This window comes from Serinus canaria, chromosome 3 (genome assembly GCF_022539315.1).
Source record: "Serinus canaria isolate serCan28SL12 chromosome 3, serCan2020, whole genome shotgun sequence".
NCBI lineage: Eukaryota > Metazoa > Chordata > Aves > Passeriformes > Fringillidae > Serinus > Serinus canaria.
The window spans coordinates 36,534,124-36,553,379 of NC_066316.1; the positions used below are offsets into that span (position 1 = coordinate 36,534,124).

A 19,256-nucleotide genomic window follows, 5' to 3' on the forward strand; every position below is an offset into this window, starting at 1 on the left:
GAACAAGTAGCTACTGAAATTCCACGTACCTGTGCCACCAGGTCCAATGTCAACCTAAATTTTTTTCAGAGGTAGATTAGTCAGGACTTGCACTACAGGTTAGGAAAACAGCACCTGGGAAAAATGTGAGCTGACCAGCTCATGAATGGTCCCCATCCCTGTTCTGCAACTTTATGAGACTTGCTCTAGTGGAAAGAGGTACCTGCACAGACTCTTGATATGACCCAGGAAGCTCCTGCTATCTAATTAAAAAGTCCTGATGTAGTGTGAAGCTACCGGGGATTTTGTCTGAACAAAGATGAAATCTTCTTTCAAAGATGAAATCCATTACATGATCACAAAAAAGTTTCAGATTTGAAAGTGCTTCAGTGCAGTAGTTCCCATAAATTGTTCTTAATATTACCTATTATTTATTATCAATAAATTTCTGGGAAAAGGAGCCACAACTCAAAAGGCAAGAGTCTCAGGTACAAGATAACATCTTTCAAGGGGCAGGGACACATTTTTGTTCCATCTCCTGTGTGGGAAGAAGGAACTCAACAATGGTTTCAGATGTAGGGCATCTTGCACCTTTGGGCATACAAGGAGCAGAAGTGGGCTCACAAGAGATACAGCCATTCAGCAAGACTCTGGTCTTGGGCTGGTGAAACATGTATATTAAGGCACCTTTCTGGAATCAAATCAGAAGTATATTTGTATAAATGAATACTTGAATGTGGCTATCACTGGCAAAACTAACCAATTTTTGTTCATTTGAAGTAAACCAAAGTGAAAGAGGTCAGGAGGAGACACCACTGCAAAGGCAATACAACCACACAGGATTAGTGAACATTCCAAAAGGAAAAAAGGCAGAGCCTCAGATACTTACCATGCCCTTGCTTCTCAGCTAAGAGGTGGAACTGGTGTTTAACTAGCCCACCCTTAGAGCCAGCCTACCCCTGAGTAACAATCTGCTTTGGTCTGCATCCCTCTTTCCCACCCCCACAAGCTTACCTGCATTCAATCGTTTCTTTGGGGTTTTGAGGCTGCGGCACCTGCCGCTGGCAGAGCTGCTGTTCTCGCTCATGGAGTCCTGCGCTGAGGAGGCACTGCCCGTCGCCTCGCTGTCCCTCATCATGCTCTCGTAGCCACTGCTGCCCCCGCTGTGGTAGAAGAGGGCTGTTTTCCCCATGGCAGGGGGCAGCTCCCCGCTCAGGACGCTGCTGTTGTCGCTGCCGTGGCCGCTGCTGCAGCGGTGAGGTTTCCGAGGAGGGGTGATCTTGCTGTAAGGCGAAGGCAGCACGTGAACAGCTGGCTTCTCATCTCCGGGAAGGCCCCCACGCTCGTCTGTCTCCGGGCTTCCCGGCAGCTGAACGCCTCTGGCACTGGCGCTCCCTTGGAGCAGCTCTGAAATCCGCCCATTGACAGCTCGAAGGGGCAATTTGGAAGCAAGGCTGGAGCCCCGGCTTCTGCTGAGGGACTGCATTGACCAGGACATGTTCTTCCCACTTGGGGGCAAACTGGAGCTCTGCCCTACGGACTGAGGCAGAGACTTGGTGGAGAAGCTGAGCGTTTTGGTGGCAGAGGCAGAGAGGCTGCGGGCCTTGGGACTTGCCAGCAGGAGCTTGCTGACAGCAGAGATCTTTGACTGGCTGGCTTTTGGGGAGGCACCTGCCGACTGGGAGAGGCCCGAGTTGGTGGGTGAGGACATGGCGCTGCGGCTGAGGCTCCTTCCAGCCCTAGGCATGGTGGTGTCTCTGCCAGGGCTCATTTTGGAGCTCACAGAGGACAGACTTTCTGCTCTTTCCAGCGACAAACACTCATAGTGGCTTCCTGTGGACCTCCCTAGGGAGTTGGTTCTGCTGGCGAGCTGCTCCAGCTTGGCACTGAAGAGCTTGCTGCTGCTGTTGTTGATGCTGCTGTCTATGCCAGGGCCTTTTACTTTGGCATTCTGCTCCTCGGGGAAGCTGGCCAGGAAGGACACAGGTTGGCTGGAGGGACTGCTCGTGGTGCTGTTAGCTGCACTGTGCTGGGGGCTGGCTCTGTTCTTCTGATCCAAGCTTGACTTTCTCACAGGTGGCAGAGGAGGGGTCCCTTTGGGACGAGTGAGTATGCAGTGTTTAGGAGAGGCCATTTTCTTGTCAAGACTAGCCTTAGAAAACTGGGGGAGGGCAGGAGAACCGACTCCACTGCTGTCAGTAAAAGTAGGATGGAGATGACTCTCAGATTCCTCCACCTTGCTTGCCTTTGGAAGCCCTCGAGGAAGGCTACAATTCTTCAAGCCATCACTGGAATGAACAGGGCTTTGGGTTGCAGAGCTGGATGCTGCCACCTCACACCCATCCACAATCCTTTTTAGACTGTCAGATCCTGGCGAAATAGAGGTGTCCCCACTGCTGGTGCTAAACCTGTCCATGGAGGACTGTTTTGTGCTGTGCTCGGGTTTGGCTGAAACCGTGACTGTATCAGAGCTCCTTGGCCCGTCACTGCTCCCAGAGCTGTCCTTTTTAACATCTTCTTCTCTCTTCAACCAAGGGTCTTCAAATTTCATAACCTTCTTAGCAATGGATTCTTTCCCATCATGGGGATGAACAGCCTTTGGGTCTGCGGTTACAGCCGGTACAGCATCATCAGAGTCTTGGGCTTTGAAGGAATTAACAGCAATACATGGATACACAGTAATGTTCGTCTTCATTGGGATGTAGCCCTCACAGCTGCTGAGACTTGCTGTGTTTTTGATTGTGACAGTAGTTTTGCCTAGAGCTGATATTTTACAGCCTTTGATGGGTGGCATTTTGCCGAAAGCTTCCTCCCCCATTTCCGACATTATAAGCATGTTGTCAGTCACTGACTTCTGTTTGTCACTTACACAAATCATGCTGGCACTTTGTATGGTGCTTGCAAACTCAGAGACAGGGGGTTCTGCCATAGCTTCCCCGTGCCCATAGCACGCCTGGGCTATGAAGCTGTGGCACGACTGTTCACCGTCACTGCCCGTGCTCATTTCGCTCAGCCATGAGCTGATGGATGAGCGCCTGCTGCCATCGTCTTGGGGTTTGTCATCCAGATTCAGCTTTGGAAGAGGAAGGAACTGTGTGATGCTGACTTCAGACACGGGAGCTGCACTGGAGTAACATTCAAGATCTTCAGAGATACTGCTGATAATACTGACTGGCCTGGAGCCAGAGGCCAAAGCCTGCACGGAGCAGTCACTGTTAAAACTGATGATACTGGTGGGGCGCCCGTTGTCAAGGACACCACTAATGGTCAGCTCTTCCACAAGGGTGAACACAAGCTCATCCTCTCCGTTCAGCTCCAATGGCTGCTGCACAGTCACCATGGTTGTGCTCAGAATCTCTTTTTTGGATTCTGGAGAAATGCTTTGTTGCCCATCTTCATTGAGAATGGTCTCTTCAAAATCCCCGTTGTTGGATGACACTGACTTTTTCATAATCTGAGGGCTCATGCCTACAGGTGGGGTCCGGATTTCTGGCTGTAATAAAGATTCAGTAGATGTCATGGCAGCATCCTTACTCAGGGGAGCTGGTGGGGGAGTGGAGCTGGGTAGGACTCCTTTCTGTGTGTAGACCTTGCACCTCTGGGAAGGAGAAGTTGGGGGCTTATACTCAGATGTCTTTGAGAGGCTTGCAATGCCAAGCCGGGGTGAACCCATTGGCCGAGGTTTGCCTTCCACAAATCCAGAGGTGTTGAGCCCTTCTCTGCTGCTCTGCAAGCTGGTGCTGTGTGCTAACTGACAAGAGTTAAGCTCTTTACTAGAGCTGCCTGTTACACTCCTGGGAGAAGAAGGAGTTGAAAGATTGGTAAGAGCTCCAGAAGGAACAGGGGAGTGATTTCTCCTAGTTTTGCTGGGTGTTGTATTTGTACTTTCCTTGGCTTCTCTATCAGGATGCTGACATTCTGGCATCGTATCTTCCTTATCTGACTCTGGTAAGTGGCTAAGCTCTGCCAGCTGGCTCGAGACAGCACACTTAGACATCTGGTCTGAGCTAAATTGAGCAGGCATCTCTTCAAAGGGAAATTTGTCGGTCTCCTCACTGCCATCTATGCAATCCAGTCTCTCCTGGAGCTCTGCAAAGGTGTTGCACTTCAGGCAGTCTCTTTCAGATGTGCTGGGCCCTGATTCACTAACTTCCTCCAACCTGCCCTCATTTTTGGTCTTTTGCAGAGCAGGAACTATGGGAACAAAGTCAGGGGGACCCTCATTATCTGTCAGTTCCTTGTCAGAGAGGGCAGTGCCATTGGGGCCAACATAAATCACCGTGTCACACGACTGCTCACTGCTGGATGAATAATCAGGATCACTTGATAAATGCAAAATAGGGAAGTCTGGGTCCACAGTGTTTCTAGAATGGAAAGGCCTCAGCTGGGTTGGCCTCCGCATCCGGCCCTCCTCACAAGAGCTCTCTCCTCCAGAAGAACTTGATGTGTACTGCAACATGAGAGAAAGAAGGAGAGAGAGAGAGCCTGTGACATTTCAGCATTGCAAGCTGCTCCTTGCACAAACTGCATATGCAAAAAATTCATGATCACTTATGAACTGGGAGGTCTCTAAACTAAGGCACAAAGCTCTGCCTATCCAGAGCCCTGGAGCAAACCCATAGCTATGTTCAATGGAGAACCCAAAGCACCAGCTCTGACTCCCACTAAAAATCATAAGATTTCAAAAAAATGTACTAAAAATATGGATTAAGATACCTCCCTTAACTGAGCCTGGCCAAAGAAATCAGATATTTGGCAAAGGCTTTGCTGATTTTGTGTGTGCGTGTACATTTGTGTATTTGAAGAGGAACAAGAAAACTGATTACATATGACCCCACACTACCAGTGTGTGGAATTGCATAATGCGCACTCAGAGATCTCTGGAGACACAGTGCTCTGATGGTGTGTGGACTGAACCCTTCGTTTGTCTCTCTTCAATCAATTGACAAAAAAAGCTTTTGTCAGTCTGCCAATTAAAATGAAATGCATAAAATTCACTCATTCTGCCCAAATCACACCAAAAGTTGTACAGAAGCAACCAGAACTCTCTAACATGAGAATGGATATAGTCCATCTTCACTCTGCTTGGAAAATCTATCACCAATATTTAGAAGTAATAGGAATAAAAAGGGGGTCAATGCTGGCTTTGGACGCAGTAGTTCTGCCTTTATTTTGCTTCTACTCTCTCTGAGAAGCATAGAGAATCTAATTCTTAATTAATTCCAATTTTCTTTAACTCTTCAACAGTTTCACTCCTTATTATTTCATTAGCACTAAGAGTATAAAGGAAAATAAATGCTCCCTGACAGCTATATGATTAAACAAGGTCTGCCTACAAACCAGCTACAACAGATGTGTCTGAACTTACTCCTGTGTCTCTGAAGCTGAAGCATTTACCCCTCTGATGTTGCACTCTGACTCTTGCCTAGGATGGGAACATACATCCCATACACTTTGGAACTGATTGCTGATTTTGTTACACGCTGCTCAAGCCAGTTAAGGATCCTTCTTTCTCCTTCCTCCATCATTATAAGAAGGGAGTTACACATCATGTTACCTTAGTTTTCTTTTTCTTCATCCTGAGGACCCTTGAGGCAATCTGGATGGTGGAGAGTGTCTCAGCGTAGTTCCCTGCGGCTGCTGAAATGTGAGCTATCATCGTGGTGCGGCAGTTCATGTTCCCCAAGGACTCTCGGAGCAACATGGTCAGCTTGCTGTCTCTGCAAAATAAAATGAATTAAGGCTACATTAGCCAGCAAGGTTTCATTTTGGCCATCATGATGGAACTTGGGTCTTGGCAAGATATTTTCTCCTCTTTTTAATGGAATCCTAATTAGTTTCCTCCCTGAGGTTTGCACTACGCTGTGCAGCTGAGCATGCTGTAAGACTCTGGACTACAATTCAAACTTCTTTTCCCACTTCCCCTTTTCTGATTCCTTTTTGTCTCAGTCCTCCTCCCTTGTTAACATTGCCAACAGAGTGATGCAGACCAGCACTGGAGGCTGTTAAGGAGCCACAGCAGCAAACATCAAACTGCTGCTCTTTTGAAGTGCACAGTGCCCAGAAAAACCCTGGCCCAGCTCTGGAGGACAAGAGGGTACTGGATTAGATTACAGAACACAATTTTTTGTTGCCTTCTAGGGCATTGGGTAACTCAATATTAGTAACAGTTAAGCCACTGAAGTCAATTTTGGATGATGCTGGTAAAATACAAACCAATCAAGCCTTCAAACTTCACACAATTGTTCTTTCATATTAGATCTTTTCTTTCACTGAGGCAGAAATCAAATTTTTTGTTCTTGCCATTTACTCTATTGTTCAGCCTCAGATAGCTTTAGAAATGCTGATGCCTTATTGTGGGGCTGTCTGTGACCAGACTGAGAATATGAATTTTAACAGAATAATGATGCATATATAATACTTTTGAGGTGGTCATCTAATCCTGTAGTTAGAAACGCACAGTATATAATTTTTAAAGAGACCTTTAGCTCCATGGTGTAAAGTCAGCTGGTTGGTTATTTGGGAAATGGCATTGTCTTGAAGAGTGTCTCCTCTATGCTAAAGGTTGTGGATGATGACTACATACAGCTGGAAACAAAGACAGCAACAGCCTGATATTTATCTTTCACTAAAGGAACTGCATTCGCTGTTGTAGTGATGGTGATACCATGAGTGGCTACGGATCAGATTTCTGGGGCTCACTGTTAAACATCTGCAAATGACCTATGGTGCATGTGTGTCCTTGTTCACTCACTTGAGATTTCCAGCTCACAGGAACTCTGCATAAAGCTGCAGCTGCTGGGAACTGAAGCTCTGCCTACTGGATGGGACCGATGGGCAAACACCAAAACTCTTGGACCTCTCTTTTTGATTGAATAAACAATAATAACATTTGGGCTGCCTATTTTGATGCAATAGCTCTGGAGGGTTCTTATCTCCTGAGGCTTCTAGTACTGGCAATTTCAGCTTGACTAGAAAGACTCAAAATAAAACTTTTTTTTTTGTTTCACAATTCCTGCTTCCATCAGCTCCAGACACATTGAAGACATCTAGTGTCTTTGAGAAGCAAACAAACATCCACAAAGACTATACTGAGACAGCCTCACTCATTTCACTTCTGACCTAAGGCTGCTTTGAATCCACAGATCCAGAGGTAATAGGCGGCTGTGTCTCAGGTTAGTGTCCCTCTTTTCCACCATGGAATAATTAAGATGTCAAATTTTGTACATCAGTTACTGCCACTCCAATGCAGAGTAATGCAGAAATTATTAATATATCCACAGAAATAACAAGCCTTTCATTTGCCAGTGCTTCTATCATAGCAAAACATGAGACAACAGGGGAAAGTGCAAAAGAATACATTCTAAACATGTTGGTCTCCTGAGAGTGCATAATCCATGCAGCCAGCATCAGCACTGAGGTGCGGCTCTCCTAGAGATACATGCATTAGGAATATAAAATAATCTGCGCCATCTGCCTTGTATTGAAATACCCATTTGCAAGAAGAATAACAGTACTGAAGAAATATCTATTTATAATTCATCCTCTGACATGGATGGGAACTAAAGGGCAGATTTGTTAAGGATTAAAGCATGAACCCAGCAGTAAAAAACCCAGCTAGCATTCATTTCTAATTTCAGAGTTTGTTCATTCAGCATAGGCTACATCTTGACTCTCACTTTCACCTTGTACCCAGAAGAAATAACCGGCCTCACATCACTACTGTACACTGAAAAATAACATAAAGAGGGAGAAAGTCACTAAACAAAGATTTTTGTCAAATCTGGATATTGTCATAAGACAAGTTCAGTTGTTCAGGGTTCACTGACCTCTCACAATAACTATCACCTACTAACTTCTGAAGGAAAGAAAGAAAGAAAATAGAAGAGAACGTAAGACACAAAAATGTGTGGCCTAATTTTTAACTCACTCTATCATCTTCAGTTAAAATATTGGTAAAACATTCTGGTTGTCTCACTGCTTGGCAGTGAGTGTGAGACACAAAGTAGATGCTTTGTTCCTCTGAGTGCTGGCATGGTATTTCATGAAAAAAACGAATAGCTATGAATTATTTCATTAGGTCATTTGTGAACTGTTATCTGAAAAAGCAAAATTTCCTGTGAAAGGAGAAGTTTTACAAAGAGATCTCCACTTCTGCATTGGAAAGGCTTTGAGAAGCAAGACCTTGTTGATCCTCCGGCTCTGCAATCTAAACTAAGACACAGGAAATTTTGAACAAAGTTACAGAGTCTGCTGCTCCCAGTATGTCACTCACTGTGTTAAGCAGAGGCTGGCTAGCAGAAGATTTCTCATGGCAGCAGAGTGAAATGCATCAATGTCTTCATGGAAAATAAGAGAACTTCAGGAATGCTAATGGTCTATTTCTATTCTGCTCCAAAAGTAATAAAAATTATAGGTCAGATCAGCACAATAACTCCATTTTATATACTTGTCTTCATTTTAAATGTATTTCTATCCCATCCACTAATGCTTTTATAGTTTAGGAAATTTACCCTAAACCATCATGATTATGATTATTATAAAACACATATGAAATTGAAGGTGGGGCCAGGATACCACATTTCAGACTCCAAAGCCTGTATATCAGTAGGTCAATTTTGCAGTCTTTTCAGTACTTCAAAGTCACCTCATTTTTTCTAACTACATCACTTGTTCTAATAAAATACATTACCTTTTTTTGTAAATCTTTTCTTGCCTAGCTGCTAGACAATCATGGCTACAGAAAAAAAGCTACTAAATATTATTTATGTATATCCCACATAGGTAAAAACCAAAAATAAAGTATGCAAAGCTGTACCCCTGGCAAAGTCCAGAGGCAAGAGCCCTGTGTGCAGGGGACTAAAATCTACAATGTATCTCTACAATGTGTGTCAGCAGGTATGGTACGGAGGTGCAGACTGCCAGGCAGAAAGCCTCAGTTCATTCAGATGTACATCTTCCTTTCAGTAAGAAGGAAAGATGTACAACTTCCTGCTCCTCCTATACACATCTGTATTTCCCTTCCTCATGAATGATTAATTATACTCAACTTCAAACAACACAGAATCTTACACTGAAGAATGAAGCATGTCATATCATGATACGTGTCCTTAGACACTGCATAAATCCCAGTTGCCCATGTACATTTAGTCAAATTCTTTAATTTTGTGACTGGATACTATTTTTCCACTAGAGCCCAGCCTCAAACCCTGCAGAGAATTAACAGTGCTCACTGAACCATAAGTTATTTAATCTTTCTTTTAATCCTTGCCTTGCAATGTATGGATTTATGTCTTATTTACTGTTAGAACTATAAAAACTCTGTTCTGAATCCTGAATGACCAATTTCTTCAAAGGCTCTTTGTAATTTTTTCCTTTCCCTGTGGAGCTCATCAATGCAGTATCTGATGAATGCCCCTGAGGTGAGGCATATATTCCTCTGATAATACCTGAAACATTGAAGACTTCATTAAGTATAGGTATTTGGTGTGAAGCACAGATCTATCAGAGTACTGATCCCTACACAGTCTTCATATTCAAAGTACAGCAAACTTTGACTTATCTTCAACAGCAAATGGGGCAGTTGGTTCTCAAATCAGGATACCCCAAAAACCAGGAACATACAATTAGTAGCCCATCTAAAAATTTTAGGAACAGATTGTCAGAACTAATTTGAAGGTGGCATCCGTCCTTTCAGATTACCTCCTTTCTCTTCCACACTCCTCCATCCCATCCTCCATATGTTTATTGACAATGACCACATCACCATACAGTCCTGAGTCATGTCTAAAGCAGGTCCTTAATCTGCCTTGAAAAAAAAAAATATATTTTGGGATGGAGGGAAAGCCCTGAAAGGGCAACACAATATACATAGCCCATTAATTTTGACATTTCCTGATCCTCTAGCAATTGATTTTAGGCTCTAAATGCACTTATTATACATATTTATTGTAATTTAATGTGGAGTTGTGGTTACACTTCAATGACACATCAGCAAGCTTGGAACATTCCTGTGTATAAAATAGCCTCAGTTTCTAAACTAGCTGGCAGCAGCAGCTGGCTGACACCTTTGTTTGGACAAGCAGTAGAGAAGGAGAACATGACTTAAAATTTACCAGGGGGTTTTTTAACATTTGCTACCTGTAGAAAAACACTAAGATTTGGGAGTAACACACTCCTTTCATGCACTGTAGAAAAGCTGTGCTCATGTGTGTTCATATCCTATTTGACATGCTCTTCTCTGATCAGACCTACAACCCTACAGTCTTCTATCAGGGTCTATCCTGGGCTTTCCTCATCTAACCTTTTTGCTTGTTCTTATTCCCATACCTCAGTTCCTCCCCAAAACAGCCTGGCAGAGTTCAATTTCATCCTGCAGTAGTCTAACCAGCTACACCAGACTGTGCCATTCTCCAGCATCACTGCTAGACATTTTCCCAGTATTAAACTCCTTTTTTCTCCCCCTCTTCCTCCTATTATTGTCTTCCTCTCTCTCTGCCTGACCTCCAAGGCCTCTCTCCCCACTCAAGTTCCCCCACACGCTGTTCACTGACACCCAGCAGAGGAATCCCAAAATGTGGCCATAATTTGGCATGGCTGCTGTATCATGCTGCCAGGTGAGGGGCAGGCCAGGCAAGGGGACAAAGAATGGTCAGTGCCTTCCTGGATCTTCCTCTGCCAGGTCCTCCAGCTTTAAGAAAATCTGTGTGTTCAAAGTGAGCTACACAGAAAAGAGGCAAATGGTAATTGCTTTTGTGTAGGGCTGCAAAATAGAATTCATGAATAGAAAATGAAGCAATAAGAATAAATATTCTGCTCAGGAAATTCACAGGAATTTTTCTTGCCCAGCATTTCATTCTGTGTATGGGAGACACAAACACAGAATTGTTTCACAAAAAGGAGGCAATACTGGAGAGGATGATCCAGCTGAAGTGTTGGAATAATGATTATTCTGTGGAATTGTTTACCCAATTGTATTATACACTTTATTTTGTTTCCTGCATCTGCCCCCCCCCCCACCTTAATAACAAATATCTTTTCTCCTTCCTGTCACCCCACTACTATGTAGACTTTGGCTATTCAATGACAACAGCAGCACCATCAGAAAGAGGAATAAGAACATTCCACAAGGGAGATTATACAATAGTACAGCTAAGCTTTAGGAAGTGTAAGACAGCGTGTTTGTGCTCTCTATTAATCATATACCTTAGTGTCTTCCTAGGCACTTGGCCAAAAGGAGAAAGTTGTCGACTGCCTCCAGGTGTTATGGTTACAGCATCAGATGATGTATGCCCTCAGGTGTCTTGTAATCTAATTATTTATAGAGGTATGTCAAAGGAAAAAAATCTCAGTAACTATGACAGTCATTTTTGATCTTAATGTCTTAACTCTGCTCCTTTGAGCTGATGCACTGCTTTATTCACAGCAATAAATGTTTACATTACAAAGGAGCCACATAAAGACTATATTGGGTTTTGGCTCTTACTACATGGGAATAATCTCTACAAAGGACAGTTTATAGCTCAAAAAGCACAAGCCCAACAGCGGATGTTACAGGTGTGTAACAGCTGAGTTCACTATGAACCAGTATAGTTTGCTTAGCTATGTCTTTCTGTTAATAATTTTGATAGAGAGAGAGAGAGAGAGAGAGAGAGAGAGAGAGGAAATGGGAGCAATGTGTGTAGGCACAGGCAAAATGAGTCCAGGTGGGGGGATAAAGCCCTCGGTGGTTCAGCCATGTAAGCCTGGCTTTGTTAGCAGAACAAAATGAGGCAGCTGAAGAAAGATGGGTAATGTGTTGGACCTTTAACCTGGGGAATTCTTCACCTGGTGAAACGAGGCACTGGGGAGACAATGAACTTGCTCCAGGTGGAAACTGACTAGCCTTAAAGGGAAAATGAAGCATAGTGGAAATTTCCACTGCCATGCAGTTAGTTATCATGTATGAGGTGCACTAGCACAACCCAGAACCCAGTGCTCACAGCAAAGAGGAAGCTGAAAGGACTGTGCTGAGGGGACACTGTGCTCAGGTTCAGTACCTGGAAACTTCCATGTCTGGAAGGCATGCGACACTACAGCAGTTGAGAAGTCAAGAGCAGGAGAAAAGTGTTGCTGCAGCCAAGTATAGGACTCATCTTAAATAGTGCAAAATTAATATAAAATGTAGGGGGATTTCCCTTACAATTGTCTTTTAAGAGAAAATTTCATAATCCTTGTGCCTGTGACAACCCATGAGCATGTGGCAGATGCACGAAAGAGCATCTTTTGTTTCTTTTTTACCAAAGGCAGAAAAGCAAATCAGTGACAGACAGAAGGACAGAAACCCATCAGTGAAGCTGCACCTCAAATGAATTCAGTTTTGGGCTCCTCACTGCAAGAAAGACATTGAGGTGCTTGAGCATGTCCAGAGAAGGGCAGTGGAGCAGGGGAAGGGTCTGGAGCACCAATGAGGAGTGGCTGAGGCAGCTGGGATTATTCAGTCTGGGGGAAAGGAGGCTGAGGGAAGATCTCACTGTTCTCTACAGCAACCTGAAAGGAGATTGTAGCAAGATGGGAGTTGGCTTCTTCTCCCATGAGTCAGGGAACTACCCCTCTCACCATAAAGGGGCTCATTCAAGAGCTGTAACTTTTATATAAAAGTTGCTCCAAAGCTGATGAAGCTTAAACAGATCACAAAACTAACAAGTTATTGTATGTTATTCATAAATGACAAAAAAGTTCCTCACTTTTTTAAGGTCTTGCTGGCTGACTGATCTCACAATAGAACTGTCTGCCAATAAAGCTGTTTCTGTCACACAACTCCACTTCTACCTTTACATATTAAAGAGTGCATGGTTTCTGACAGTGCCAGCCCAGCTCTAAGCTGGGCACCACCACACTAGCTCTGAAGACAAAGACATTTTCTCCATCTTCTCATTTCTGCCTTGTGCCAGCAGTGGAGCAGAAGTTACACAAGCTTCATTCAAATAATTCAACCAGTAAGAGAAAGAAGTTCCTCTCAGTCTTTTCCCCAGCCCTGTGAATTTTATGTAGTTTGATTCAGGTGTATTTTGCACTTTGGCAATATCAAACAGAACACATATACCTTTACAGTTCAGTGTGTTACTCTAATGAGAGCTCAGAGATCCAGATGTAGTTTAAAGTCACAGTAAGTGCAAGTTTTGGGGTGGGAAAGAAGAGGTGGATAGGAGCACAGCTCTGCTGAGGGCCAGTGATTATTTCAGAGAGAAGACTGCACTGTAAATAGAAAAAAAGGTTCCCTCTCCCCTCTGTTCTTTGAATCTCAGCACAGAAACAAACACTGTTCACAAGCAGCCATTAAAAACATCCAAACAAAGCTCAGAGATAAGCAAAACGAAAAGGATCCTAGTGGTCTGTCTCATTACAGTGCCAGCTCCTCATAAATTCTAGCTGAAAAACAGAAACTCAATTAATCCAGGGAGCTAATTAAGCTCAGCAACTCTATGTTAGAGCTAAAGCCAGATTCCCCAAAATCAGCAGTGCCACTTGTTAAGGAAACATGCTCAATAAGTAGACTGATTTACAGGAGAAAAAAAATCCTGCAGTTAAACCAATAATGATCCAGATTTTAAATAATTTAGGGACTCTGCACTTGGCTAGGCTAACTTCTACCAAGCTATGCTAATAAAGGGAAGGAAAAAGTCCTTTCTCTCCCCATGTCCCTCCTTCCTTGGCTCCCTTACTTGCAAATATTACTGCAGCCACAAGTTTGGCTCAGCTTATCTGTATGGTTTAGTTGCTTTATATGAGAATTCAACATAGCTGCTATGGAGTAACAACTGGAGCAGCTTAGGAGCCTGCCTGCCTCTCCTCGGGGCTGCCTGTGCCCTGACAGTGCAGCAGGAGTGCTGGGAAGGGGAGGGTTGGAATGCAGCTGAACAGTCCCTGTGCCTCTAGGGCAGTCATAGGGGGAAACACATGGCAAGAAAAAACGTGCCGAAACATTCCCTGACGATCTGCTGAGGACGCATTCTGGAAAGCACCTTCACACCAACCCCTCCGGGTGGCCAATACGAGCAGGAGCAGAGCAGACACCCCGTGAGGGCATTTACCCCAGCCCTGCATCAGCATGGGCACATTCCTTTGTTCAGCATCCTTCCTTCCAGCGCTGCTGCTCCCGGCTCCCGCCGCCTTCCGAGGGCCAGGCAGCGGGCAGACTAAAGCAAGGCTCTCCATCAGCATCCAAGAGGCCAAGCAAAGGGCTTGTTTGTCAGGAGGCCTCAGCTCCCGGGGCCGAGCTGCTGCCAGTCCCACGGCCGGGTCACACACGCTGAGGAGCCGCTCCCGGCGGCAGCCGCTGCAGGGAGGGCAGGGCAGCGGCCGCCTCAGCTCCCCTCTAGGTGCCAACAAGCACCTCCTGCCAGAGCGGCCTGACTCCTCCTTACCCTCTCGCCAGGCAGCTCGGGGACCATTTCGACCCTACCCGGTGGCGATTCGGAGCGGGGACAGCAAGGGGACAGCTGGCTGCCGCTCGGAGCGCTGCCCCGGCGGAGCTGCCCGCTGCCGCGCCCGGGAGCCCCGGCCGTGAGAAACAGCGCCCGGCCCCTCGCTGCAAGGGCTGCGAGCACTCAGATGGACCCTGGGGTGGAATACCAGGGTTATTTCCTCAAACGAAAATTAACTTCAAATGTTTGTAATCGATACATGAATATTCATGATCTTTTGGGAGGATTTCATAATTACTTCATTCTGCTTAGGCTCATTTGATCTGCAGTAGCGACAGCATAGCTTACACTCCTTCATCAAGATGCCAACAATTTGGCAGCATGACCTTCCCAGTTTCCTGTGCTGGAGAGCAGCTCTAGTTATTCTAATTGCAATCCCAAATGGAGTGGTACCTGAAAATAAATTGACTGCTGTTCAGTTTTAGAAACCACTCCACTTGGCACTGTTCCTTGTGTAAATAGATAACATCTCCAGGAAACTGGGAGGGTCACTCCACAAAACACTTCGCATTTTGATAAGTAACATTTTAAACGTCAACCTCCTAGAGCCTTCAGCCCACAGCATTATAGCAGAGGGCAGTGAAAGTGCACATACTCCCATGTGGAAAGAGGGGGGGGGAAAGAAAAAAAGGCAGACTTTGGTTGTCATTAATGATATGGAAATGAAACAATTCATCTATACCACTCATTAGATGTATTCCCCAAAGAAAGTTAGGCTCAAGGGTTCATACTGCCTCTGCACTTGCACACAAGGTTGCCTTATCACCTTCAGCAACAAACTTCTAGGCTTTTGGCAAATTCAAAGAAAGTTTGAGAAAATAATATGCAAAGTTTGAAGATAGTAAGTCTCTGTAAATGCTGGAAGGATTAGCAGCTGGGTGGATGGAGAGAAATCTTATTTATGCACCCACAGAATGAGACAAATGCCTTCAATTCCTCTCTTGAACACACCAGAGAAAGCGCATAGATGAGAGAAATTCCCAAACACAGGAATATTTTTGGCCAGTATTTACACCTTTTTGGATGCCAGACTGAGAGACAAGTTGTTAGAAACATAATGTTCTTGATGCTGGTGCTCACAAAACTGCTCATTTAGATCAACAGCAAAAAAAAAAATATGCACTTACATGATACTGGGTCCTGATTAAAAACTGCCAAAACCTAAAGTAAAGCAGTAAAAATACGAAACCATCAGCATTAAAGCAAAATATACAGTCAGAAGACCCAAGTCATGCTTCCTTTTCTGGTAATCAGTGTAATACCTTTTAAATTTCCTTTTCACATACTGCTCCAAATTTTTTCACAGAGATGCATGAAACTGCTAAGACCTGATAAAAGAAGCAATCCTTGTCCATTGTCAAGGAAGATGAACTTTACAGCAGCCAAGAGATCTGCTAACTAGGTTGGGAATTAAACAGGCTAAGCAAGTTTCAAAACTGAGGAATTTTTAATGTCATCTCCCATTTCCAGCAGACACACACTGGCCTCAGTTGTTCAGCTTCAAACTAACTACAAATTAAAACCCCATTCTTTCCACTTAAGAATAATGTATTGGCATGTACGGGAACTATGTAAAGATCATAGACAACATGCATAACTCTCTTTCTAAAAATCAGGATAACTAATAGGGGTAAGTATGGACTTAGCTATCTAACTTTACACATCCATTTGCTTTAGAGAAGAGTAAGAAAGCTGACTTTTCCATTACACCTATTTCTTTAACAACCTAGGACTGAAAGCCAATTGCATTTCAAGGTCTCAATTTACTTTACTACTCAAGGGTCAAAATAAGTTTCTTAGACACGTGCAATGATGCTTGCAGGATCTAACGAACAGAGCACTCTCTGGCCTGCAGATCCTTGGCCTCTATATTTGTACTGCCATCAGTCAATACGAGTGGGGTGACCTTGTGAGGAAGTGGAGAGATACCAAGAACTCCTTTCACATAAAAATGAAAGGCTATCAGACAGCCAAAACTTTCATCCACAGATGGGCTGAGCTACTCACACAATTGGCTGATTCAGAGATGTGATGAGACAGGCTGAGCAATAGCAGTGATGATGGTGACTTGCATGGCAAATACAGATCATAGATGAAAATATCCTGCCTGTGCCTGCATTTTGTTTAATTTCACAAACCAGCCCCAAAAATTAGGATTTTATTAACTGAAATCCACTGGCACTGTGGTCCAAACTCAGCTGTCACTGAAATTTCCAGAAAAGCTCCCATACGCTTCATCAGCATCTGAAATGGGTTTTTATAGATTTAGTGACAGGATACATGAGACAAAGACGGAACCAGTCCCTTCTGACGTCAAATACAAGGCATTGAAATTAAACTGTGGAACCACAGGCAGTTTTATGATGACAGTTTTGGCAGCATGGGACCAAATCTAGCAGCTGGTGCAAGGCAGTGGGAATTCTGTCAGCTATAAACATAGGCATAAGGAAACTAAATGTTTGATTCTTTTATATCTCTCACACTCCATTATACTTCATTCACAGAGAAGCCTAAATAAAACCTGAGGGACTCCAGGCTATGCAAGTTCTATGTGCTGTATAAGTAAAAGCAACAAAATTGGTATATAAATATTTTTAATGTATATATTTGCTATTTAACCCAAATGGAGATAGGCTGCTTCAATACATTTATCTTCATCCATGCAGCAATTTAAAATTTTAAATTATGCACATGCATTTTCATATTATCTGAAGTTTCACCCCCCCTTTAAATGGATTCTTCTATTTATTTTGCCCGCTATAGTAAAATTGATTAGACAAGATTCTCAATCACCTCTTGTATATCTGACACTTTGAGATCTTCTCATAGCCTGACACAGGAAAGGAAAGGAACTCTTTTAAACTTGCTGGTTAGTAATTATCACATTTTTAGTAACAAATTTTACTACAATTGTTTGCAGTTTTACCTGAGGTGACCAGGACATGCTTTAGAGCCCATTATGTTTATTCTGCTCAGAAGAACAACTATAAATTTGAATATTTCCATGTTAATAGCTGCCTTTCCACAAGGCTGATAGTCAGAACAGAGTTGTGAGCGGCAGAAAGCAATATACCATACTGAAGTTTGTATGTATTTAGTTTTAAATCACAAAAAGATCTGTCTTAAAGTTAGCTGTTCAAAATCCAAGAAGCACTAAAACAAAATTTCAGAGGTAAGCTGAACCAGTTTTTCATAAAAAGATCCTTTCAAACTTTAACTGTCTTTAAAAAGCCTCAGACTGGAATCATTTACAATGTGCCTGGAAGGTCCTACTTCTGTTTACAAAGCCACTGCTGATACTGAGGAATTCCCACAGCTGAAAATAGTTGAGGCTTGAGTACTTTTTGGCAAAGTACTTATTTTAGCCTTACACTCTATCCTTGGCATCTGCTGTTGAATTTAGCCAGACAGGATGCTATAATGACATTTGGCCTGAATCAGTACAGCCATTCTTACGTTCTTAGAATTGGCTTCTAAAGGTTCACAGCCCGACTCTGCAGCCTCCTTCCTGCATCCCCTCTGCACACCTGCTGTGACCTCCCAAGGACCAGCAAAGAGTTCCTCAGCATTCAATCAACCCAACCCTGGCCAATACATCTGGAGACACAGAGAGGCCAAGAGGAAAGACAGTCATTCTGGTAAAGACAGCACATGGACTACTGCCATAGAGGGAGAAGGAGGAAAGAAATGCATTGCTTGGTTCTGTGAGCCTAAGCCCCATGGGACAGCATCCAAGCACAGGTGATAGAGAGAACAATACAATCCTCCTTAAGCATTTAGAAAACCCATCCTTAAAAATATTATGGCTTTCTAACACTGCCCCCACACATTTCCATTTAGTAGTGGCATGCCAAGTACTTTTCTGTTTGGTTTCCATTGCTCTCCCTCCCCAGGGATGGGAATGCCCCTGGCCACATGTATAGACACGTGCTCTCTATCCCTTAACTCTGTTTGGGTATGCAAGCCAAATTAATTTCATTTTCTCATGTGAAAAACTCCCCTTGCCAGACTTTCTTGTGCTTGCTTCAGTCTCAATTCATCCTTCATCTGTGTGGGAGACCAGCACTGCACCCAGGAGAGGAATTGCTAGGCCCTTGCATAACTATTACTATTTTTCTGCTGTCATTCCTAGTATCTCCTCAGATTTCATTACCTTGTCACTGTTAATTTAGCTGTGGACACCTGTGACCATTACCCAAAATGCCTAAATCAGCACACACCCCATCCCCTTTCTAGCTGATGAGCTCCCAGAGTGCATCAGAAATTATCAGCAGTCCATCAGGGCATGCCCTGGCATCAGTGCCATTTGTATTTCTGCAGCCCTCGAGGTCCCAGAGCTGCTCCCATCTGATGTTCTGACCTGTCTTTGTACAAACGATGGCTCTCAGCTTTGTGTAAGCAGTCACTATGATTAGTGCTCCTGCTCTGTGTGCCAGGGCTGCTGATGATAACACCAAATAAAACCTCTCCTAAAACTGGTCCTTGAAGAACTTCCCTAGTAGCCTTCCCTCTAGTTTGCTAGCTCCCACTTCCATGCTAGCTACTGTTGTCACTGCAGTCTTTACTACTTGATGCACCTTACTGTTCCTTGACTTCTTCAGCTTAACTAGTGAATTCTCAGGGGACACCAATCCAGGCATTTACTCAAATCTAGACAAATGAAATTTCTTTCACCCAGACATGGGGTACCACATCTGCACAGAACAGAGGGCGAGGGCTGTATCCAGAAGGCTGTGTCCAAATGTATCCCCATCTTGAAAGGAGGGTTGAATTTAAATGCACGGACATCTGTTCCAGATTTCCTGCTCTTGG

The 19,256-nt window shown here is 44.0% G+C and overlaps 1 protein-coding gene across 1 annotated transcript in view; it reads right to left on the reverse strand.

Moving 5' to 3' along the window:
* The window catches only part of KIF26B (kinesin family member 26B), a 275,199-nt gene that overhangs the window by 20,470 nt on the left and 235,473 nt on the right, over positions 1-19,256 (reverse strand). Inside the window, exons 11-12 of the mRNA XM_030236166.2 lie at positions 5,537-5,699; positions 994-4,429 (exon numbers count right to left, since the gene is read on the reverse strand). Coding sequence (XP_030092026.2) covers positions 994-4,429; positions 5,537-5,699 — 3,599 coding nt within the window. The remainder of the gene's footprint in view (positions 1-993; positions 4,430-5,536; positions 5,700-19,256) is intronic.